The sequence below is a fragment of the Natrix helvetica genome, assembly GCF_964273705.1.
Source record: "Natrix helvetica genome assembly, chromosome: 1".
Lineage (NCBI taxonomy): Eukaryota > Metazoa > Chordata > Lepidosauria > Squamata > Natricidae > Natrix > Natrix helvetica.
Genome location: NC_138548.1, coordinates 258,038,459 through 258,064,495, shown reverse-complemented (window position 1 = coordinate 258,064,495; position 26,037 = coordinate 258,038,459). Strand labels below are relative to the sequence as shown.

The following is a 26,037-nucleotide window of genomic DNA, read 5'->3' as shown; positions in this document are numbered from 1 at the left end:
TGGCCCTGAGCCATTTGGAACCGGACTGCAGAAGTGGCAGGCAAGTGCTTCTGCATGAACTTGCCCACTGCTTGGGTAGAACCATCCCTTGTGTCCCCTCCACCACTTCATCAGCTGAAATTGAGGTTCAATTTGCCACCTCATCAGCTGGAGTGTCTGTTTTTTATGCTCTCATTTTGCAAGCCTATTAAGCTGTCAGGATGAAAGTTCATTCCCTTTCCAGAGACATAGATATTTGCATAATATGTCAGAAGTAGCATAATTTGAGCCTGGTCGTTTGGCCATTTGTGAGAACTTCGGGTTGATTTCTTCAATGATCCATAGGTTTATTTTCTTAGCTGTCCATGGCACTCTCAGGAGTCTTCTCCAACACCAGAAGTCAAACTTCGTTAATACCCCACTGGTCCACAAAGCCAGAAAGGCTGGGGAACTCTGGTGTATAGAATGCCAGCTAAAAGCTTAGATATAAGCAGGTATCAGCTGCTTATATCAGTCCCAACACTCTTTCATGTATTATAGCAGGTCCAAAAGTTATTCAAGTGCAGAAAATGTGAATTCAGATATATTTACTTACATTAGAATTCTAGGCTAAATATTAAAAAATGTTTGCCAATAGTAAATAAATGGAGCAACTCTTTGTGACACTCTGGATGTGGAATGCCTAACCTTCTCCTGGGTATAAAACTGATAACTGTATTACTTATATGCTACTTCTGCTACTAAAGAAAGCATTTTTCCAAATACTAATTGCTTAAAAATAGAAAGGTCAGTTCTATTTCAAATATTCAAATATAAGTGTTCTCTCAATAAGTTTCCTGTTGTGGGAAACAGAATAAAGTATTAGTAGTCCCTTGATTTAATCTAATAAAGCTCTTATGTTCAATTTGCCACCTCATCAGCTGGAGTGTCTGTTTTTTATGCTCTCATTTTGCAAGCCTATTAAGATGTCAGGATGAAAGTTCATTCCCTTTCCAGAGACATAGATATTTGCATAATATGTCAGAAGTAGCATAATAATAATAATAATAAGTTTGAATTTATTAGCCGCTCCCTTTCCAAGTAGGACTCGGGGCGGCGTACAATGGGGCATATAAAACACAGAAAATATATAAAAACACATAGGCGTACATACAGAACATACATACAGATACACAAACACGGACTCGAACTCGGAGGAGGTAAACAATTTACATCATATAGACAGTTAAAAAACCCGCATTAAGATACCCCAATTATAAAAACCCCGTATAGAATTAAAATTTAACGTTTAAAATACAATTTAAAACCAGTTAGGAGGAATAAGAATAATTACGATTGAGCCAGGCCAGATAATTGAAAGAGGTGGGTCTTCAGCTGTACACGGAAGGAGCGGAGATCGGAAGTAATCCTGATGTCACGGGGGAGGTCATTCCACAGGGCTGGGCCCACCACAGAGAAGGCTCTGCTCCTGGGTGTCGCCCCCCGGCACTGTTTGGCGGACGGCACCCGGAGAAGTCCCTCTCTGTGTGAGCGAATTGGTCGTAGGGATGTGTGAGGCAGGATGCGATCCTGCATATAACTAGGCCCTGTGCCATGGAGCGCTTTAAAGATCATAATCAAAACCTTGAAACGCACTCGGTAGACCACAGGAAGCCAGTGCAGCTCGCGCAGGAGAGGTGTTACAGGGGAGTATCTAGTCCTCCCCATAATCACCCGCGCGGCCGCGTTCTGGACCAACTGTAGTCTCCGAGTGCATCTCAAGGGAAGCCCCATGTAGAGAGCATTGCAGTAATCCAGGCGAGACGTCACTAGCGCATGGGTGACTGTGCGTAGGACATCCCGGTCCAATAAGGGGCGCAATTGGCGCATCAGGCGAACCTGATGGAACGCCCCCCTTGCCACGGCTGTTACATGGTTATCCATGGACAGCCGGGCATCCAGGAGGACGCCCAAATTGCGCACCTGTTCCATGGGGGCTAGTTGGACGCCCCCGATGGCCAGAGATGGAAGCACCTGGTTGAACCGGGAGGCCGGAAGCCACAGCCACTCCGTCTTGGAAGGGTTGAGTTTTAGTCGGTTGCCATCCATCCAGACCCGTACGGCCTCCAGACACCGGGACATCATTTCGACGGCCTCATTGGGGTGGTTCGGAGTGGAAATGTATAGCTGAGTATCATCAGCATACAGATGATATCCCACTCCAAAACCACGGATGATCTCGCCCAGCGGTTTCATATATGTGTTGAACAGGAGAGGCGAGAGCACCGATCCCTGTGGCACTCCACATGTGAGTGGCCTCCGGGTCGAACTCTGCTCCCCTGTCAACACACGTTGCGTCCGACCAGAGAGGTAGGAGCCAAACCACCGTAAAACGGTGCCTCTGACTCCCAGCCCCTCTAGCCGGTGCAACAGGATACCATGGTCGATGGTATCGAACGCCGCCGAGAGATCTAATAGGACCAGGATAGAGGAACAACCCCTATCTCTGGCCCTCCAGAGATCATCAACCAATGCGACCAAGGCCGTCTCCGTGCTGTGACCGGGTCGGAAGCCGGACTGGCGCGGGTCTAGATAATCATTTTCCTCCAGGTGACGTGGGAACTGCTGTGCTACCACACTCTCTACAACCTTCGCTAAAAAAGGAAGGTTGGAGACTGGACGATAATTGACTAGGTCCGTTGGGTCCAGGGAAGGCTTCTTGAGCAGGGGCCTCACCACCGCCTCTTTCAAGGCGGCCGGTAGAGACCCCTCACCCAGCGAGGCGTTCACCAGGCCCAGGAGCCAGTCACGCGTGACCTCCCAGGATGCCAGTACAAGCCAGGAGGGACACGGGTCCAATAAACATGTGGTGGGTCGCAGACGTCCACGCAACCTGTCCAAATCCTCGATGGCAACCGAGTCAAACTCCTCCCAAAGCGGTCCCTCAAGACTCGCAACGGGCGTCTCTACTGAACCACTGAAAGGGGTCCATCCCATCCGGATTTGAGCGACTTTGTCCTGTAGATAATTCCCAAACTCCTCTGCTCTACCCTGTAAAGGGGCTTCCCGTGGTCTCTCAAACAAGAGGGAACGGGTCACCCGAAACAGGGCGGCAGGGCGGTTATCTGCAGACGCAATAAGAGCAGCGCAATGTTGACGTTTGGCCGCTCTTAGTGCCACAAGGTACGTCTTCAAATATGCTCGTGCCTGTGCTCGGTCAAATTCGGAACGGGAGGATCTCCAACGACTCTCTAGGCGTCTCTTGTGGCGTTTCATCACCCTTAGCTCCTCGGTAAACCAAGGTGCCAGGGTGGTTCTTCGCCGCAGGAGAGGCCGCAAAGGCGCCACCCGGTCTAGGGCCCCGGTAGCCGCACTATTCCATGCGACTACCAGGTCCTCTACTCGGGGGCGGGTCAGGTCCACAGGAGGTGGCCCAAGTTCCGTCTGGAACCTATCCGGTTCCATCAGGCGCTTGGGGCGGAACCATCTAATACCTTCCAGTTCCGCCTCCTCGCGGCGGGGGGTAGCACCAGGGAAGTCCAGCCGGAGAAGTGAGTGATCCGACCATGACAGGGGAATAGTGTCTAGATCCCCTATTCCCAGATCACTCGTCCACTGGCCAGAGACAAAAACAAGGTCCAGGGTGTGGCCTCCCTCGTGAGTAGGGCCCTGAATTAACTGGGTCAGGTCCATGGCTGTCATGGAAGCCATGAACTCCCGAACCCCCTCAGACGCTTCCCCCATCGACGGCAGATTAAAATCCCCCATCACTAAAAGTTTGGGGGTCTCAACCGCCACCGATGAGATCAGCTCAAGGAGTTCGGGCAGGGCTGCTGAAGTATAGCGAGGAGCCAGGTATACTATCAGCAGGCCCAACTGCCTCCCTGGGCCCCATCTCACGACGAGGGACTCACACCCGGATGTCTGCGGCACAGTGAACTCTCTCGGCTCTAAGTCTTCCCGGATAATCACTGCTACCCCACCGCCCCTTCCCTGGGCCCGAGGCTGGTGAAATGCTCGATAACCTGGAGGGCACATTTCCACAAGGGGTAGACCTCCCTCGTGGCCCAACCAGGTCTCGGTTATTCCGGCGAGGTCCGGGTCCCCCTCCAAAATTAGATCGTGGATGAGGGGGGCCTTATTAACAACGGACCTCGCATTGCATAACAGCAGTCTCAGGCCTTGGGTCTGCAGATCCTGACCACCTAGTATGCAGGGATTGGTACAAACGACCGGGAATGACCAAAAACCCCGGTCTCCCAACCGACTACGTGCTCTTAAACTGTCCTCGCACCTGCCCCTCCCTACGACCGTTGGTATTAAGGTGCCCTGCATAGGAATGCTATCTTCCCTCTCCTCCCCCACTCCGCCCCCTCCTCTTTCGACCACACCTAAGTGCCTGGCTCTTCCATCCCTCCTAACCAGTTCCCCCCCCCCATCCCTACAACCCCTCCCCCCCCCATCCTTATAACCCCTTACAACTTTTAAGCATAATTTGAGCCTGGTCGTTTGGCCATTTGTGAGAACTTCGGGTTGATTTCTTCAATGATCCATAGGTTTATTTTCTTAGCTGTCCATGGCATTCTCAGGAGTCTTCTCCAACACCAGAAGTCAAACTTTGTTAATACTTCCCTCATCTTGCTTCTTTAAAGTCTATTTTTAGCTTCTACAGAGTGTCACAAGGAATACTATGGCCTGCAAAATTCTGATTGTAGGTATAGACACATCACAGCACTTGAGTATCTTTTCCAAGACCTTCATAGCTGTTCTACCAAGTGCTAGTCTGCAGCATATTTCTTGACTGCTTGTTCTTTTATTGTTGATGGTTCATCCAAAATTGCTTTTTATCTTCTGTCTATCCTCCGCTTTTATATCTTTGTTGTAAATTCCAAGGTTGGTTGTTCTACTTCTTGACATTAGTTTTGTCCTATTTAATTTTAGTCCATTTTTTTTTACTGAGCTCTTTTAGTACCAGGGATTGCCGACTCTTTGTGCTTTTAGCTATCAGAATAGTGTCAACAATATAGTGCGGGTTATTGATTTCTCTTCCTCCAATTTAAAGCCATGCTCATCTTCTTCCAATCCAGCTTCCTTTAATATATATTTCACATATAGGTTGAATGAATAAGAGAAAAGCATGCAGCCTTGTTGCACTCTTTTGCTGATCTGAAGCCAGTCTCTTCCATCAAGCTCTGTCCATACTGTGGCTTCCTGACCTGTATATAAGTTTCTCATGAGGACAATGAGATGTTCTGGGATTCCAAATTTTTCTCAGCACTTTCCACAACTTGACATGATCAACACAATCAGAGGCTTTTCTCTAATTTATGAGGCATACACTGACCTCTTTTTTGTATTCTTTGGCTTCCTCCATTATCCAGCATGCATCAGCAATAACTTCTTCTACTCTTCAGCCTTTTCTAAAGCCAGATTGAACATCTGGCATCTCTTTTTCCACCCAATATAGGGCTCTAGTTGACGTTAGATGTTTATGTCTCCATATTAATTTTATCAGGGAAGTTTTCTTTAATTAATGCTTTTATTTTCCTGCAAAAATAATTCTAACACGGCTTTTCCTGAAATCATTATCATCATCATCATCATCATCATCATCATCATCAACATCAACATCATCATCATCATATCTTTATCATCCATATTTCATATGTTGCTTGGGTATCTATCCCATAACATACCATAAAAGCATAGTTTAAAAACACTATAAAGGTTAAAACTGATTACTTAAATATAAGGAAGAAAATTAATAAGGATTGCATTATGTCAACAATGCTTGTTCTTCAAACAATTCTAGCTTTGATGCTTTGAAAAATGGAGATTACCTACTGATTCATTGTAGCGTGAATGTGATTCAGCATTTCACAGACTGAAACTGTCTTACCATCATCTCTTTAAATTGCTTTTTGCCAGCAATAATCTCAAACTAATTACCGATACCCTGGCTTGGTCATTTCCCATATAATGAGCATGTGTTATTGGTCATGTTACAAATTGATGTCTTCATCACATTTGTACTTTTCTAAAGCAGAACCATGCAACATGTGCCTATATGCATTTCCCATAGCATCCCAAATCAGCAGTAAACAGAAATCTTAGCATTTGAAATTGAGGTGATATTTATTTTGTTAGTATTCTTGGTATAAATATATGAATTCTACTCTCAAGATTAACTTCATTCCTAGTGTTCTGAAGCTGAGTGGGGAAGAAGAATGGATCACTCAGCCTCTAGATCAAAAGTCAAGAGGAGAAAGCAAGTCCCTGAACAGAGGCCTCAGAGGAAATACAATGCATATTATGTACAGTGTAATTTACACACACACACACACACACACACACACACGTTATGATCCACTTACAAATGGGGAGGGTGTGGCACAATGAGGGTAAGGTGGGATCTGTTGTTAATTGATCAACCACCTCCACTGTGATGATCTCCCATTGAGGCCCCAAGCCTACTGGTACAATCAGATCTTTAGCCCATATGAAAGGTCAGGAAGCTTTGGGCTGACCTCACATCATAGGACAAGTTGTTCAGAGGGAAAGTACAACTCCGGAGAACACCTTTCTCCTGGATCGTGCCAGCTGGAATAATCAGGTTGATGGAACCGACAGCATGCTTCCTCTGCCGGCATGGGTGAGATGAGCCAATCCCAGTGGGATGTGACTTCCCTCACATAGCCTGGACCTATGCCACGAAGGGCTTTAAAGGTGATTGCCAATACCTTGAATTGTACCCGAAGCAGACTTGCACCATATGCAGCAAATGAGGCAGTAGTTACATGGGCCATTATTTGGGCTGTAAGAACTGCCTGCACTACCGTACTCTGCACCAACTGTAATCTCTGAATTCTCTTCAAGGGTAGCCCCATGTAGAGCACATACAATAGTCCAACCATGAGATGACTAGGGCCCTAATACTGGCCTCAATCATTTATTACATTAATTTATTTTACTTTAAAAAATATTTTCTCTCTCTGGTAGTACAATATCTCTTGGTAAATTCTAATGCAATATGTTTCAGACCAGCATATTATAAAGGTAAAGGTTCCCCTCACACATATATGTTAGTCATTCCTGACTCTAGGGAGTGGTGCTCATCTCCGTTTCAAAGCCGAAGAGCCAGTGCTGTCCGAAGACGTCTCCATGATCATTGGCCAGCATGACTAAATGCCAAAGGCACATGGAACACTGTTACCTTTCCCACCAAAGGTGGTTCCTGTTTTTCTTCTTGCATTTTTACGTGCTTTCGAAGTACTAGGTTGGCAGAAGCTGGGGCAAGTAACGGGAGCTCAATCTAGGGATTCGAACCGCTGAACTGCTGACCTTTCTGATCGACAAGCTCAGTGTCTTAGTCACTGAGCCACCACGTCCCCACATATTATAGTTTAGATCTATGTTAAGTTCTTAGATTTTTGTCCATTGTCTCATACTTCTGAAGTATTTTATTGAAAACATTTCCATGGAATAAGGGAGATTAAAATCAGGAAAAAAATAATAGTATTTCCATTTTTTCAATTGCTTGCTTATCAAAAAAAAAACAAGCAAACAAAACCCCACATCACTGTTATTAAAAAGGCAGCAAGTTGACAGGCAGACTTTATGTCTCTATGTTGCAAGCACTTAACCTGGAAGCACCCATATACTCTTAAACATTTTCCCCTAAAGTTCTGTTCTATTTCTCTATTTTCTCCTTTTCTTCCATCTTCCTTTTTTAACATTTTCCCACTTTGCACCTCTACTTTAAAAACTATATTGCTGTTCTTTTTTCCTTCAAAACTCTAACTCTAAAGCAAAGTGCAGGCTTACATTAGGATTGAACCACCTACTGTAGCCAAGTGTCGTTTCTTCAGTGTTTTCACATGTAAACATATACGTAAATATTTACAAAATGTGAGGGGGTGTACTCACATTTGAGTACACCTCAAATATACTTAATCAAATGCTGTAGAGTAAATGAAAAGTAGTAAAGCTGAAATTAGCCAGAAGCCTGTAAAACAAACTAGTATTTTGTGATGTCACAAGGTAAGCTACACATTGTTGCAGTGCTTCTGTGTGCCATGTTGTATTGCAATTGGTCACTTGCCCCTTTTCCCTCCTAAGGACACATACAAACACATGTCACACTAGTGAAAACAGATGCCGCCAGTTCTAAGTCAGCTTTCTATGGCTCTCTTCAATGGACCTGTAAAAACCACTGCAACTTATCATGATGTTTTCAGCAAACACCACCATTTATATCATGCTGTTATCAAGGAAACTAGAGAAGGCAGAATATTTGAATTATATTGGCACGGTTTCCTGGATACACATACAGTTTAAAAGGTGCTTACCATGTCTGAAAGCCTGCATTGTTTCATCTCCCCAGGAAGAAGGGAAAGGGGAAAAAGTTGATTGTGAAATGTTGTAATCAGACATGGGGAGTGTGGTTTTGCAGGGTCCGAACCCAAACATCTCTTTTTCTTGATTTGGAGATGAGGGGTCTGTTTCCATCACATATTGCAACACAGGATGTTCAGATGAATTGGCTAGTAGCTCCTTCAAGATATTAATTGGTGAAATGGTAAGTTCCCAGTTAGTGATGCCAAAATCACGCAGGTGGGCCCTGGCATGGCTGGATAACCCTGCACGTGTGTCAAAGCCAGCTCCACAGAATTCACACCTCATTAAACTGAACGTACTTGGATCAAAGTTTGCAACTATGAAAAACAAAATAATAATCAGTGCCATATAATAAAACCGAGAGGCCATTTATACTATAGAGAACCTCTATTAAATCATAATGTAATAATATTCAGCTATTACAATGATATTGTGAAAATCTTTTCAGGAAAGAAAATTGGAGAGCATACATACCCATCTTCAAGGAATTTTTTTTTAAAAATAGAAACATAGAAAAAAAATACAAATTGAATACATACTACCTTTTTTCTTCTTCTTTTGGAAGGAAAATGTTTGCTCAATAGCTTTCACTTCTTCTGCAGAGATGAAGTGACGGACATTGTAACTCACACCCACCCTGTTCAGGTGGCCCCGCACATGATTGGCTAAACCAATCCCATTGTGGAATCTGTCAGGACAATACGGGCATTTTCTCTCCTCATTTTTCAGCATTGTGGAATCTGTACCCAGAAGATCATCTAGTTCAAGAGATCCTTCTAGAGAAGAATCTAACAGAAATACACTTAAGGGAAGTGATTCCTCATTTCCATAGTGTCTTGCAGGTGACAACTTTTTTCTCAGATTCTTCATCTTCGGCTTCTTCCTTTTTTTGGGATAAATATTAATTTCCTCAACAACAACAATAGGAACCATTTGATGTAACTGCTGTTGCTGTCCTGCTGATAGGGTTGTACAATCCACTGCCTTCAAAGTGCCTGAAAAAGTCCTTTTGAGTTCCAAGACAGATTGAGGAATAACAAAAGGTTTAAAGTATCTCTTCTGTGCTAATTCTATTTCTGTCGTCAAAGGGAATTCTTCTTCAGTCATCCTAATATTGTTTATAGATAACCATTTGCACGGTTGTTCCTCCAACCCACCTGAATGGCTTTGGATATTCTCTCTCTCTGTCTCAAGGGGCAGAGTTGTGCTTTTATTTCTCATTTGGTTCAAGGCATAGGGAGAATGAGCTTTTGATGAGGTAAGAGTGGACATTGCCAAGACATTCTGTGAAGAGTTATAGGGAGCTCGTTTCCTAGCCCGAAATCCTGGCATTGGGATGTCCTTTATACTAGTGCTGTTAGTTTTGTGAAGTTTCGGGTGACCAGTTGTGCACTCAAACAAAGAGTTGTAGTGGGGCATAGTTTCACAGTGGTACTGTGGAAAGAGTCTGTCTGTTTTGCTCAAATAATCATTTTCCAAAAATCGTCCTGACTTGCTAGGACTATAGTCATCCCTACTAGTCCCAGGTTGGTTCATGTCTGCTTCCAAAGTCTCTATGTTCCATGGCAGATGGGAATGAGCATATTTCATGTGTTCTTTTAAAATCTTTTCATCTGGTGCAGGGAAGCTGCAAAGCGTGCAAATGCTAAGCTTTTTACTTCTACTGTGTGCATCATGTGCAACTTGAGATATATGTTCATTTGGCCTTAAATGTTTATGCATGTTGTGCATAGAGCTATTCTGTGGTTCATTGCAAGCAGAACTGCCAAACACATTCTTCAAACCTTGATTTTTCCTCTCCCTAACATGCATTTTTGCATGCCGAACAAACACTTTAGAAGAATTGGTTCCAAACACACATTTTGGACATTGTAACTTGGCATCTCTCCCTTCATCTGATAATTCATTAAGCTTCTGAATTTCTTCAATGATCTTTTCTCTTGATTGTTGATGAAGCCTCCTGTGCTGGTCTAGAGACTCAGTGTCCCCAAAAACCCATCCACACTCATTACAGGTCAACTGATCCAGACCTCTAGTGTCCTCTTTGTCCTGATCCAATCCTCTGTTATGCTGAAGCATATGATCCATCAAATGTTCTTTCATCTTAAAATAGATGCTACACTCAATGCATGTGTAAACAGTTGGATCCCCTTCTTGGCCAACATCATCTTTTTCTTGCTCCTCCAAAAGGACATTGCACATATAAGGTCTTGTTTCATCAAAAGTGCTACAGGAAGGAGATTCCACAGACCTCAGGGGAACATGTTCCATAGTGTCTTTGTCAGTAACAGTCCAACCATGTTTATGGACAACAAGATCCATAGCTGTCTGAAGTCCTGATTTCTCTAATGCCCAATCAGTTGGATTAGCAGAACTTATTTCATCTATATCAGAATCCACTGCCTGTCCCTTCCAGGGAGAGAACACACACTCTACACTGTTTGCTTTATTTAAGTGGGGATTTAGCATTTTTCTAAATACTGGCAAAGCCAACAAAGAAGCTTCTCGCGCAGACTGTCTCTTAACAGACAGGTTTGTTGCTACATCTGGTGATTTACTCTTCTTTTTGGGGAGTAGCCCATGCCCTTCTCTGTGCCCAGAAATCCAATCAAATCTGTGAAAGTCTTCTTTCTCCAAGGCTTGACTTTTGCTCAAGTGTTCTTTGTTGAAGGTATCTACATGCTTTGGTTCACTGCTATAGTATCTTTCATCTTCACTAACAGTCTGTACTCCAACAAGTGGTGGTGAAGCCTGAGAGTGTAAGTGCTCGGTCTCCCTTCCTAAATCCTTAGTATTCACCTGCAGCATTGTTATGAGTTTGGATTCCATTGCAGAAGTGAATTCCTTTGGGTTACAAGGATTTCTCCATTCAGCTTCCTTAGAGTTCATTGAATCCTTCAAACCAGAAAGTTTTTCTAAAGTGCTTTCTTCCCTGGAGACACTACCCATTGTCTCCAGTGTAGAGCAATCCCACAAGACATTCGTGCTTCTTTGATCCACTGATCTGTTCGGATCTGCTTTGCAACAGCCTTTCTTGAATTTTAAACAGTCTTCTGTCTTGTTGCTGAAAAGAACAATCAAGGCATGTCAGATAAAAACTATAATTGAGACTTTTTTATTATTAGTCTATATGACTATTAAAGCATAATTGCTATAAATCCAATGCCAGTTTAAAAAGAAATAATAACAATCCCCAAGGAAATATCTTTATACTCCGAAACCTCTTGTGCCTGTTTGCATTGGGTGAAATAGTACATCATAAGGCAGCAATTATTGAACCAAGGCAATTCACAAGGCAGCTTTCAAAAACACAAAAAAGTTAATAGGGGACTCCTGTGCGTATTTAACATGCATTTAACATGCATGAAAATTGGTTCTCATATTCTCTGGCCCTTTTGGCAACTGCTTCCTCATTCAATATTGAAAAGTTTTTTCTTCTGTAAATGTTCACGATTGCATCCATTTGTTTTAACAGTCCTTGTTCACTTTTGGATGGCAGATTCTTTCAACACAAGCTGCAAACGCATTATTTGTTTTCTAGAAAAAAAGACAAACTTGCACAAAAGTATACTTCACCAACTTTCATCATGTTAATATACAATATATATAACACATATGTCCACATGAGAGAGTATGTGTACATATTATTTGCTGAGCGTATAGAAAAGGGCTGCAGAAATCATGGCCTTTGGATTTCAGCTGTGCAGTGGTTATAGCACAGTACTGCAGGCTACTTCTGCTGACTGCCGGCTGCCTGCAATTTGACAGTTCGAATCTCACCAGGCTCAAGGTTGACTCAGCTTTCCATCCTTCCAAGGTCGGTAAAATGAGGACCCAGACTGTTGGGGGGGGGGGAATATGCTGATTCTATAAATCACTTAGAGAGGGCTGTAAAGCACAGTGAAACGGTATATAAGTCTAAGTGCTATTGCTATTTGCCAAAATAGCCCCAGCAGTCTCAGCCAGAATAGTTGCTATTTGCCAACGTTAGTAATGGGGGAGACTGAAACTCTTGTTTAGTTTCACAGCCATACTCCTACTACATTATTAATATAGCAGCAAGAACTATTAAAATATGAAACAACCTATTACTTAAAAGGCTTAAATAAGCGATGATATTACACCAACTCTAACCATATTCATTTTTTTCTGGCAGTTTTCCATAATTTTTCACAATTCTCAAATAAATGTATTTAGGATCAATCCTCAGGTAGTAGACACGTTGCATGTTATCCACTGATTGAAAATGTACATGTATCTGGCTTGATTATGCCTCACTTCAAAGAACGGCTATGGAATTCCCAAAAGGGTTCTATGGGTGAGGTTATACACCTTATTTTGCATGTCATTAAATTAAGCTTAATGTTCCAATGCAAGAGAAAACTAAATTTATCCACAGAATGTTAAAATGCTAATTCTTTCTCATAAATGTGAACACTTACCAGGCTTCTTTCTTCTGAGTTGTGATAGATATGATACCGTGAGAAAGGCTGACATCATCTGCAAGAGAGAAAAAGTAACATTACAAGCTGTCAGCACATAATATTGAGGGTTTTGTATAATTTACAATCATGTAATTTCAAAGCAATACAGCCTTCCCAGCAGATAAACTCACCCAGCTTCTGTGCCTTCATGGGGGTGATTTTGGATTAGCATGGAATTTCTAACCTATTTCTAACCGCTATTTAATCTTGAACACAAACAATTTGATATAATCATTTTTGCAGTAAAGCAGTTTAAAATAAATAACAACAGATTTGAAATTAAGCATGTCCACGCATTCTTCTTATACAAGTCAAATTATTTAGTCGTGCTTGGTTTTGCTTCAATAATTTCACCATTAGGAGTGAGACCATATATTTTGCATTTTCTAAACCGCACTCAAAAAAAGAGGTATTGTGCATTTGATAATATTAAAATCTTTCTTCCTCTGAATTGAAGTTTCTATTTTAAACTTAAAGAACAATGTACTTAAAATAATGTGTGTGCTGCAACTGCCAAAAAAGCCAACTGTCAAGCCAGCCTCCCTCAGTAACCAAGAAAGAAGCCACTTAACTCCATTTTGCAGAATTAAGAGTACTTTTACTGGTTGTGAAAAGATAGTAGCTAAGTAAAGCAAGATCTGAAGCAAAAGCGCGCAAAATCATACATATCAATATGTGACCAACCCCCTCCCCCTGGCAACCCTCACCCCACTGTCCAATCTGTAAATCCCTTAGGAGTCATGTGAGTTCCATCTTCAAGGAACATCATCAGGAAGGTATGCGGACGGTTGGCCTTGACCGACACCAAGCACTAATCTCCAGCATGCGCAGTAGACGGTGAGACCAAAACACCCAATTTACAATCTCTCCTGTACTAAAGCTTCCCCTCCCAAATACCAGCCCCCCCTCCCCATTTCAATGGCAGCCAAAAGCAAATAGGGAAACAGTGGGTGATACCAACACAGTTCTAGGCGGTATTAACAGAGGAATAAAATCAAGATCACATGAAGTGTTTTTTTAAAAAAGAATTTTATTGGTTTTTAAACATTTATAGGGAAAGGTAAAAAGGGTACAAAGAAAATTTTGGCAGCTCCCGTGCTAGTGGTAGAAATCCCCCCAAATCTCACAATTTTTACAATGTTAAAAACAACGTATAAAAGATAAGCATAAACAGAATCTTGTTTTACATTATATCAACCATGTGTTCAATCATCTCTTTCTTTGTCACTTTCTAGTATATCAACAATTATCATAGTATTTCAAATACATTTATTTTTGTGACCTGAGTCTTTTCGTTATTGCTTCCTCCCTGTCCCCAGATGGAGCCATAGCAGTCCCCCCCTTCATATCTTGCACATTACTACCTTTTTCACCACCTGCCCTATTTTCGTCCTCTAGGAGAGAACTATGTTTTTTAATGAAGGCTTCTGCCTCCTCCATTGTATTAATTCTAATTCTATTTCCCTCCCAAAAAAATCAACATTCCCTCTGGCAATAACCATCTAAACCAAACTCCTTTATTGTATAATTTCTTTGATAAGGAGGAATACTTCCTCCTTTTTTCCCTTATTTTTTTCGGAATTTGCTTAAGAATGGTAATTTCTTTATCTTTATATTTTAATGGTCCCTCCCTTTGGGCCCGTAGCACCTCATCCCTTGTGGTCCTCCTAAGAAACTTAACATGTACCTCCCTTGGAGCATTGTGTGTTCTAGCATATGCTGAATTAATCCTGTAAACCAGATCCATATCCCACCACAACTGTTCTTTATTTCTCTTAATATATTCTGCAAGATCACACGAAGTGTTATTACCACTTTATAATGCCTTGATAAGACAGCACTTAGAATATTGTACCCAGTTTTGGTCACTACAATATAAAAAAGATGTGGAAACTCTACAAACAGTGCAGAGAAAAGCCATAAATATAATTAGGGAACTGAGGCTTAAACATATGAAGAATGGTTGCAGAAGTTGGGCAATTTAACGAAAAGAAGGATGAGGGGTGACATGATAGCAGTGTTCCAGTATTTGAGGGGTGCCACAAAAAATAGGGGGTGAACCTATTTTTCAAAACACCAGAAGGTAAGACAAGAAGCAATGGATGGAAACTAATCAAGGGAAGCAACCTACAACTAAAGCATTTTACATTTTAAAAAGAGTATTATTATGTCCCCTCCTAAAGTCCTGTGGGTCTTCCTGATTGTGGTTGGGGGTGTTCCTGGGAGGGATAAGCAAAGAACATCAAGAACTGTATGCCAAAAGTATACATTCCCAGCAGGCACTACCAAAGGAATGAAAGTCCTTCCACCTACACAGTTAAAGCGAGTGAAACCAAGACTTACAATCTTATTACAGCTTTTTTTTCCTTTACAGATCTGTGAAGGTTGTAAATGAGAGGATTGGCTGCAAAGCTACTTTTTCATTACAGCGGTAACTGCAAACTGTATGAAGCAGTCACTAAGTGAGGTCTACCTGTGTAGGATATAGGAAGCGAATAATCGCTTTAGTGACAATGATAAGGCAACAATTCCTATTGCACAAGACAAAGCAATGGTAAACCACTCCTGCATTTTTACCAAGAAAAACACATGGAATAGAAAATAGAAAGTGATTGAGAGTATAGTGCTGGGTTATAGGCCCCTCAGGTCAGATGGCATTCCATGTGTTATTGGAGAGCTCAGAATCTTTCAGAGTACTAATGGTGTTTTGACGTGGCTAGAATGAAAGCCTGTAGGATGTCTAATTGTTATATTGCCCTACAGGAAAAGAAGATCCAAAGCTTTAAAGACAGAATTACAGAAGGAACATGGAATGAAAGAAGCAAGAACACGGGGAAGTTCAACAGAATGAAAGATTAAGTGAAATGACTACAAATTGACATTTTAGACATTAGAGAATGGAGATGGATTGAAATTGTACATCTTTAATCAGATCAGACAGTTCAGTATTCAGGATATGAAAAACAAAGAAGGAACGGCACTGCTTTTATAGTTACGACGAATATAGTAAGAACAGTACATTGCTACAGTGCAATCAATAGCCAAATAATATTGATGAGCTGTTGTGTATAACCCTTTAATATGGTGATTATTCAAATTTATGTTCCAGCTGCCAATGCGGAAGAAGAGGAAGTTGCTGTATTTTATGATCACGTTCAATTTGGAACCAACAGAAGATGCAAGTAAAATGTGTTTCTTGTGATTGGAGACTGGAATGCCAAAGTTGCCAATATGAAAGAGGAAACTATAATTGGATTGTATGATTTAGCAAGCTAAAATGAAGCAGGAGACCAGCTTATAAATTTCTGCCCCTCCAATGAATTCTTCATAGCTAATTCAAACAACAAAAACACCGCCCCGAGTCCCTTTGGGGAGAGGGGGCGGTATAAAAATCGTATTAAGGTAATACCTCAATACACTAACATTACCAGATAAAATATGTGGAAATCAAATTGATTTATGTTGTTGCTAAATGAAGTAACTCAATTATAGCAATAAAGACATAGCCAGGTGGAACAGATCCCAAACTGCTCCTATGTAAATTCGAAGTTAAACTAAAGAAGAAGAAAACTCGTTAATTTGTACGAGATGATCTTGAAATACACCCATCATTTTCAAGGATGAATGAGGAATTGTTTTGAGGTTCTGAACCTAATTGATAGAAAACGAGAGGAACAGTGGAAAGAATTTAAAGAATGACTTCTTTAAAGGATTAATGTGAAAAGAGACTGCCAGAAATGAAGAAACAGAAGAAAGTAAAAAAGGAGTCAAAACAACCATGGAAATTGCCAAGAAGAGAAGCCAAAGCCAAGAAAGACCAAAATCTCAGAAATAAATTTAACAAAGAATTACAGAGACTTGTAGGTAGAGACAAGAAGCAGGATTTCAACAACATGTGTAAAGACACTGAAAATGGAAAAACAAGGAATGTCTTTCAAAAGATCTCTGAATTCAGAAGTAGTTCCAACCTCAAATTGGTGTGCTAAAAATACCAATGTACAGATAGCAACAGATTCAAAGGAGATTAAACAAAGATAGGAGTGTACTGAAATACTGTACAGTTAAGATGTCAACAACCAAGATTCCTTAGAAAATATTCCTCACTTATAAGAATCTCTAGAAGTAGAAGATGAAGTTAGATCAGCATGCTTTTGACTACCAAGTCTGAAGGCTACAGGAAGTGACAGAATACCCACAGACCTTTGGCAAGTAACAGAAGAAGAATCAGTAAAAGCTCTAACTAAGTTATGCCAGCATATTTGGGGAATGACATAGCGGCCAACAGATTGGAAGAGGTCAATCTATGTACTAATACCAAAAAAGGAGGCTTAACAGAGTGTGCAAAGTATTGTACAGTAGCCTTAATTTCACATGCTAGCACAAATAATGCTTAGGATCATCCAATACAGATTAGAGCACTATATGGAAAAAGAGATGCCAGATGTTCAAGCTGGCTTTAGAAAAGGCCAAGGAACCTCAGACATTTATGTTGATGCACAATGGATAATTGAGATAGCACAAAATACTAGAAATAATTTAGCATGTGTTTCATTGATTATAGAAATGCCTTTGGCTATGTTGAACACATCAAGCTGTGGAAAATCCTCATAAAAATGGGTATCCCATTGTCCTCATGAAAAATTTATATATGTCAGGAACAGGGGTGGGTTCCTGCCAGTTCTAACCTCTTCTATAGAAGAGGTTCCACAAATCTACAGTGCCGTTTAGAACCGGTTCCAGCTCCCACCCCCCGCCTGTCCACACATCATCAAGATGAAGAGTAAGAGGAGGAATTCTGGGAGTTGAAGTCCACAAGCCTTAAAGCTGTCAAGTTTGAACACCCCTGGGTTTTTTTTTTCTAAAGGGTTAGGGTTGCAAGGGTCATGTAACTTGACAGCTTTAAGACTTGCATGCTTCAAATGCCAGAGTTTCTGAGCCAACATTTTGGTTGCTAAGCAAGAGCGTTGTTAAGTGAGTCTCACCACATTTAACAAGTTGGCCATGCCCACCCAGTCACATGGCTTTCAAGCCACTCCCACCCGGTCATATGGCTGGCAAGCCACTCCCACCCGGTTATATGGCTGGCAAGCCACTTCCACAAAGCAGGCCACACCTACAGAAGAGGTTCTACAAAATTTTGAAACCCACCACTGGTCAGGAAACTACAGTATAGACCGAACTTTATGAAACAGGCAGGCTCCAGGTTGCCAAAGGAATGTGACAAGGCTGCATGCTCTCTCCTTATTTATTCAACCTACATGCTGAATATATATTAAGAGGATAGAAAGATGAGTATGACAAATGGAGGAAGAAGCATCAATAAACTTTGCAATGATGATAGTTGGTTATTAATCACTATAGTTAAAAATACAAAGGATTTAATAACCAAAATCAAGGAGCACACTGAAAAAAAATGAGACTAAGATTGAATTTAAAGAAGAACTAAGGACAACAGGCAGAATAACCAGCCTTAGGACTGATGATGAAGTTATCGAAGTGGTGGATAACTTCTGCTTTTTAGACTCAACCATCAACGTTACGGGACAAGCAAGCAACAAATATGGCACAGACTAGCACTTGAAATACATTATATGAAGGTCTTAAAAAATAATGAAATAGTGAGATCACTTCCGGTTTCCGAAGGTGACAGACGTTGGTCCGCTATTTGCTTCTCCGGTGGGCTCCTTTTAGGAGCACAGGCGGTTTTGGAGGGACCACCTGCCATAGGGCGGCTTGCTGGAACCCCCCGGATAGGCGGCAGCCATGGGGGGGTCTCCAGTTTCGCCTTAGGAGCCGGGGAGCATAGGGGGTTGTTCTGACCCCCTCCTCTTGTATACCAAGACACTCCGACACAAAGTCTCTTCAAAGATGTTTATTGACATACAGGTTCCACCTTGGCAGCAATCCAGCCTGCCAAGGTCAAGATAGCACTCTGGGCAGCAATCCAGCTACAGCGACACCCCTTGGCAGCAATCCAGCTACCAAGCTCCAGATAATCACCTTAGCAGCCAAGGTCCAGGGAACAGATTGACAGTAATCCAGGTAAAACCTTTAGCAGCAATCCAGCCTGCCAAAGTACGACACAGATCTGAGCTTCTCCAACTCCAATGATCAGTTGATTCCTGCAAAGGGTGTGTCCACAAGCAGTCCCTTTATAGTCTGGAGAGGAGTCTAATGATCAGCAGCTGAGAGCCATTACCTCCGGTAATTGCTCAATTGCTCCTTACGCCGGGTAGCACGTCGGTAACGAGCATCTAATAGCTCACTGCTGTCTGACTCACTGTCCTGTGACTCCTCCCCACTGCTCCAAGGCATGACATCAGGAGCCCCCTTCCTTTGGCTTTCACCACTGCTCCATGCCTCAGGCGCCCCCTGGTGGCCAACCAGCCTCTCTGCACCCTGCTCAGCGTCGGAACCCTGTCCAGGGTCCCCCACCTCCTCTTGAGCCGACTCAGAGGACACCTCGCTGTCGGAGTCTGGTGACAGCGGCACCGGCACCGGCTGGGCCACAACACTATCCCTCACCGCAGGGCCCTTCCCCCGGGCCTGACGCTCGGGATGCGGTCGGGAGGGAAAACGTCCATAATAGGCCCGCACCAAAGCTGGAGCATGCACAGCCGTCGCATCGGTCCAGGTCCCACCGTCCGAGTCCTCGTCCGCCCAGTCGACCAAATACTGGAACCGACCCTTGAGCCATCTCGAGTCACGGATCCGGGTCACTTTGTGCGATGGCCGTGCGTGCACCTCAGGCGACGACGGCAGGGGCGAAGAGGGACGTCGGAGAGGACAATCCGACCGCTCAGGGATCAGGAGCGAGCGATGGAACACCGGGTGTACTCGCATCGAGCGCGGGAGGGTCAGGCGATAGGCCACCGGATTGATAACGGCCTCCACAGGGAACGGCCCCAGATACCGGTGGTCCAACTTCCTCGAAGGCCGGTGGGACGGAAGATGCCGCGTGGACAACCACACGCGATCACCCACGGCCAATTCCGGCACCGCACGGCGAGACCTGTCCGCCACCCGCTTGTAATCCTCCTTCGCCTGATTCAAGTAGCGGCGCACCATCTGGTGAACCGCCTGAAGCTCAGAGAGGAAATCCTGCGCTGCGGGGACCGGAGAGTCCACGGGAGTGAGAGGGAAAAAACGAGGGTGGTACCCGACGTTCGCCATGAAAGGCGTCGTCCGTGTGGAGGAGTGCTGAGAGTTGTTGAACGCAAACTCCGCCACGGCGAGGTACTCCGCCCAATTGTTCTGCTGCTGGTTCACGAAGCAGCGCAGATATTGTTCCAGAATCCCAATCACCTTCTCCGTCCCTCCATCGGTTTCGGGATGGTGCGCCGAGGACAGACAAACTTGAACGTCAAGAGCGGCCATCAGCCCTTTCCAGAACTGGGCCGTGAATTGTGTACCACGATCGGAGACGACCCGGTCAGGTAGGCCGTGCAGCCGGAACACGTGCTGGAGGAACATGCGGGCGGTGGCGCGGGCTGTCGGCAATCTCCGGCAGGGGATGAAATGCGCCATCTTGGTGAGCATGTCCACCACCACTAGGACCGTAGTGAAACCGGACGACGGAGGCAGTTCCGTCAAGAAGTCCATGGACACGGCTCCCCAGGGTCTGTCCGGGGTCGGCAATGGCTGTAGCAAGCCTGGAGGAGCTCCCGTCGCTGATTTGGCCTGTCGACACTGCACACATGACGTGACGTACGTCTGCACGTCGTGTCGCAGGCGAGGCCACCAAAACGTACGGGAAACCAGGTGCAAAGTTTTGAACAGGCCAAAGTGTCCCGCTGCCGGAGTGTCATGACATTGGGAGAGAACCAATCCACGGAGTGGTCCTGCAGGCACGTAGAGCCGATCCCGATACCTCAAAAGGTCCTCGTCAAAGGTCCACGGGGATGTCGGCCCTACCTCTGCCCGCCGTTGTTCTACCCACTCGTCGTTTCGCTGCGCATTCCGTATCAACGACCGTAAATCCACGGGTTCCTGGATTGCAGCGAAGGACTCGACGGGTAGGACCGTCCGGGGGGGCAGTGAGTCAGCAGGGTCTGAGTACTCCGGCTTTCTAGATAGGGCATCCGCCCTCTGGTTCAAGGCACTGGGGATATACGTGACCTTGAAGTGGAACCGGGCAAAAAACAGAGACCACCGGATCTGGCGCTGATTGAGCTTCCGGGCTGTTGTCAAAAACTCCAGATTCCGATGGTCTGTCCGGACTTCGACCTGATGCCTGGCCCCCTCCAGGTGATGTCGCCAGGCTTCGAACGCCGCCTTGATAGCCAGCAACTCCTTCTCCCAGATGGTATAATTGCGCTCGGAAGGATTGAGTTTCCGAGAGTAATAGGCGCAAGGGAAAAGGGTGCCATCAGGGGCGTGAGCCTGCAATAACACCGCCCCCACCGCGATGTCGGACGCATCCGCCTCGACTACAAAGGGGCGATGGGGATCAGGGTGTTTCAAGATCGGCTCCTTTGTAAAAGCGCGCTTCAAGGCCACGAACGCTTGTTGTTCCGTGGACCCCCAGTGAAACGGCACTTTCTTTTGCAGGAGCCGAGTGAGGGGCGCGGTCAAGAAAGCAAAGCCGGGGATGAAGGACCGGTAGTAGTTGGCAAACCCGAGGAGTCTCTGAACATCTTTCATCCGTCGAGGAGATTGCCAACTTCGTAATGCCTCCACCTTGCCTGGCTCCATCGCAATTCCTTCAGGGGATATACGGTGCCCCAGGAACTCGATGGTGGTCTGCCAGAACTGACACTTCTCCAGCTTGGCAAACAAGCGATGCTTTCGAAGGCGCTGCAAGACTTGACGCAAGTGCTGTTGATGATCCTTCCGAGACGTAGAGTAGATCAAGATGTCGTCCAGGTAGATGACGACAAACTGATCCAAAAGGTCCCGAAAGATATCGTTCATAAAATGTTGGAAGACAGCTGGGGCATTGGTCAACCCGAACGGCATGACCGTATACTCAAAATGTCCGTATCGGGTGCCAAAAGCTGTCTTCCATTCGTCCCCCGCCCTGACTCGAACCAGATTGTAAGCTCCATGTAAGTCCAGTTTTGTAAACACCACGGCCTCCCGGAGCCGCTCCAACAACTCGGGAATCAGAGGCAACGGGTAGCGATTACGGATTGTGATGGCGTTCAAGCGCCGGTAATCGCAACAAAGTCTTAGATCCCCGGTCTTCTTTTTGACGAACAAAACCGGGGCAGACAAGGGCGAAGACGAAGGCCGGATAAAACCCCGGGCCAGGTTCTTGTCAAGGAAGTCCCGCAATGCGGCCAACTCCGGTTCAGACATGGAGTATAGGCGGCCCGTCGGGAGTTTCGCATCAGGTACTAGGTCAATGGGACAGTCGTAAGGCCGGTGCGGTGGCAGTTGATCCGCCTCCTGCTCGCTAAACACGTCCGCGAACTCCGCTAAATCCGGCGGCACTGTCACCTCAGCCGAACTGGGCACCTGCCCCGCGCAAACATGACGGGTATGGTCCACGCATTGCAAGGACGGGAACGAAATGCGGTTCTGCGACCAGTAGATCTGGGGATCGTGCGCCCGCAGCCAAGCCAAGCCCAACACCACGGGGAAATGCAGACCCAAAGCCACGTAAAATTGAATGGCCTCCTCATGCTCCCCGAGGATCAGGCACAAAGGCTGCGTGGCGTTCTTGATGGGTCCAGACAGAAGCACCCGGCCGTCAATGGTCTCCACTCGCATCGGAGGGTCTACCGGGCACAGAGGGACGTGATATTTCGTGACAAACGCTGCATCCATAAAATTCGTGGTAGCCCCGGAATCGACCAAGGCATGGGCTGGAATTCCCTGCGGACTACCCGACAAGAGAATGTGCGCTGCAAGAATCAGATGTCGTGGAGGCCCCTCCGCCTCTGTTCCGGCCTGTGCCCGACCCGAAGTCTCCCTCAGATTGGGCCCCGCCCGTTTCCCGACACGTTGCTGAGGGGAGGCCGCAGTCTGCACAGCCCCCCTACCCTTTTTGGGGCAAACCAAAGCCAAGTGTCCAAAATCCCCACAGTAGAAACACAACCCCCCTGCACGCCGTTTGTCCATCTCCGTGCGCAACAAGCGGGGTTTGGCGGCACCCAACTCCATGGGCTCCTCCCGTGCAACTGCAGTCTCGTGAGGGACCGGCACCCTACTGGTCTCCTGGGACACGCGGCGAGGCCTCCGCCTCTGCAGCCGGGCGTCTATCCGGAGGCACAAATGAACCAACGCGTCGAACGTTGGAGGCCTGTCCACCCTCACAAGCTCGTCCTGCAGGCCATCTGATAGGCCGTCCTGGAAAGTGTCCATAAGGGCTGGCTCATTCCAAGCAGAGTCCTGACTAAGCAGCCGGAATTCGCTGACATAATCCTGCAAAGAACCACACCCTTGGTGCAACTCTTTCAGGAGTCTGGTGGCTGTTTCCCCCTTAATGGGATCTTCAAACATCAGCCGGAGATGGTTACAAAAACCCTGAAAATCGTCCAGCAGGGGGCTCGGTTGGGAGAGCAATGGAGTGGCCCACCTCGCTGCTGTGCCTGAGAGCAAGCTGATGATAAATCCCACCTTCGTCCGGTCAGTGGGAAAGTCCTCCGCTCTCAAGCTGATAAACAGCTGGCATTGGCCCAGGAACGCTGCAAACATTGCTTGTTTGCCATCAAACTTGTCTGGTGTAGCCACTGGACATTTCCTCCTTGGCTGGAGGGGGTTTGCAAGCCCCTGGAGCTGAGAGACCTGACCAGCCAGCAAAGCAATCAGTTGAGCCAACTGGGCCATCTCAGCTTGTAGTTGCTCCATTGCAACTTAATGGAGTTTTGTTTGGGGCAGGAATCAATCTGTTCTGACCCCCTCCTCTTGTATACCAAGACACTCCGACACAAAGTCTCTTCAAAGATGTTTATTGACATACAGGTTCCACCTTGGCAGCAATCCAGCCTGCCAAGGTCAAGATAGCACTCTGGGCAGCAATCCAGCTACAGCGACACCCCTTGGCAGCAATCCAGCTACCAAGCTCCAGATAATCACCTTAGCAGCCAAGGTCCAGGGAACAGATTGACAGTAATCCAGGTAAAACCTTTAGCAGCAATCCAGCCTGCCAAAGTACGACACAGATCTGAGCTTCTCCAACTCCAATGATCAGTTGATTCCTGCAAAGGGTGTGTCCACAAGCAGTCCCTTTATAGTCTGGAGAGGAGTCTAATGATCAGCAGCTGAGAGCCATTACCTCCGGTAATTGCTCAATTGCTCCTTACGCCGGGTAGCACGTCGGTAACGAGCATCTAATAGCTCACTGCTGTCTGACTCACTGTCCTGTGACTCCTCCCCACTGCTCCAAGGCATGACATCAGGAGCCCCCTTCCTTTGGCTTTCACCACTGCTCCATGCCTCAGGCGCCCCCTGGTGGCCAACCAGCCTCTCTGCACCCTGCTCAGCGTCGGAACCCTGTCCAGGGTCCCCCACCTCCTCTTGAGCCGACTCAGAGGACACCTCGCTGTCGGAGTCTGGTGACAGCGGCACCGGCACCGGCTGGGCCACAACAGGGGGTGCATAACAGCACCTTCACTGAATGGATTCCGGAAGGAAAGAGTTAACTACATGCAGCGGCTGAAGTGCTGGAGGTGAGAAATTCACTCCAATCTCCTTATTTGCTTTTAGCTGACGAGTAGCGGCTTTTTTACAAGTTGTGGATTCAATCTGTGTGAAGTAGGAAGATTGGAGGGGGGTTCCTTTTTTTCTTCTACCCCTCTCAGGCAAAACGGCATTTGGACTGTCTCTCAATCTCGGAATGGAGATAGAGAGCAAAAAATTGAATTAGCCACTTGAACTAACTATGTGAAAAGATGTATATCATAACTGCAAGAGCTGATTGCTGAGTTGTTTTGAAAGCTTTATGGAAGTTTTTAATGTTCTGCTCCTGATCCCGAGGAGGAGTCAAGATGGCCTGCTTCCTTCTTCTTCTTCGCACTTATAAATGAAGTCTGCCTTTTGAAACTACCTTTGAAGAAAGTCTGGCTTCATATTATCCCCCCTGAAGGACTCTTGGAGCCTCTCCTGTTACGTGGTCTTTCTGGATTTGGACTATTTGATTTCCTTTTTTTTTTTGAGTGACTTCTTGGCTTGGAACTGTGACAGAGGGTTAATTTTCACTTTTGGATTTGCCTGTCTTCTCGGACTCGCTCGGCTGCGCGCTTCACAGATGCTATTTCTTTTGCAAAAGATTCATACTCTTTCTGAACTTAGACAATGGGGCCCAGAAAACCACCTACAGGCAAAGCAGCCTTGGCACCGATTTCTACTGCATCCAGTCCAACGATTCAACAGACAAAAATTTCATCATTTTTACAAGAAAAGACTGGAGAGAGTTCAAAAGATTTATCTGTTACTCAAATGTTTCAAGCTATTATGCAGGGACAAAATGAGTTGAAAAAGGAGGTAGCAGATTTTAGAGATGAGCTTAAAAGTGTGCAGCAACAAATAACAGAAAATAAACAGAGAATTGGTGTGCTGGAGGAGGGTGGGACTGGGCTGGGGGAGGAGGTTAAGGCAGTCCAGAAGGAGAATATCGAATTGGAAAATTTTATGGCAAAGATAGAACTTGAAAGAATGTCCTTCTTTCTCAGATTCCAGAACCTGCAGGAGACAGAAGATGAAGATCTTAAGGATATTATCAGTACAATTTTAGCAGAATATATTAAAAGAGATAAAGAACAGTTGTGGTGGGATATGGATCTGGTTTATAGGATTAATTCAGCATATGCCAGAACATATAATGTTCCAAGGGAAGTACATGTTAAATTTCTTAGGAAGACTACGAGGGATGAGATTCTAGGGGCTCAGAGGGGGAGACCACTAAAATATAAAGATAAAGAAATTGCCATTCTTAAGCAAATTCTGAAAAAAAAAAGAGATAAGAGGAGGAAGTATTCCTCCTTATCAAAGAAATTATATAATAAGGGAATTTGGTTTAGATGGTTATTGCCAGAAATAATGCTGATCTTCTGGGAGGGAAACAGAATTAGAATTAACACAGTCGTGGAGGCAGAGGCCTTCATTAAAAAACATAGTGCCCTCCTAGAGGACGGAAATATAAGAAGTAGTGAAAAAGGCGACTACACACAAGACATGAAGGAGGGAGGGGCTGCAACTCCGCCTGGGGACACGGGGGAGGGAACAATAATAGAAAGACTCAGGTCACAAAAAT

General features: G+C 45.1%; 1 protein-coding gene across 8 annotated transcripts in view; it reads right to left on the bottom strand.

Annotated features, from left to right (window-relative positions):
- WIZ (WIZ zinc finger) overlaps positions 1 to 26,037 on the bottom strand; it is an 84,615-nt gene that overhangs the window by 25,136 nt on the left and 33,442 nt on the right. For 6 of the 8 annotated variants that reach the window (XM_081937013.1, XM_081937015.1, XM_081937008.1 and 3 more), the window contains 3 exons: positions 12,798 to 12,855; positions 8,895 to 11,419; positions 8,307 to 8,672 (listed from right to left, as the gene is read on the bottom strand). In XM_081937013.1, coding sequence (XP_081793139.1) covers positions 8,307 to 8,672; positions 8,895 to 11,419; positions 12,798 to 12,855 — 2,949 coding nt within the window. The remainder of the gene's footprint in view (positions 1 to 8,306; positions 8,673 to 8,894; positions 11,420 to 12,797; positions 12,856 to 26,037) is intronic. The other 2 variants (XM_081937009.1, XM_081937011.1) reach the window with 1 other exon arrangement.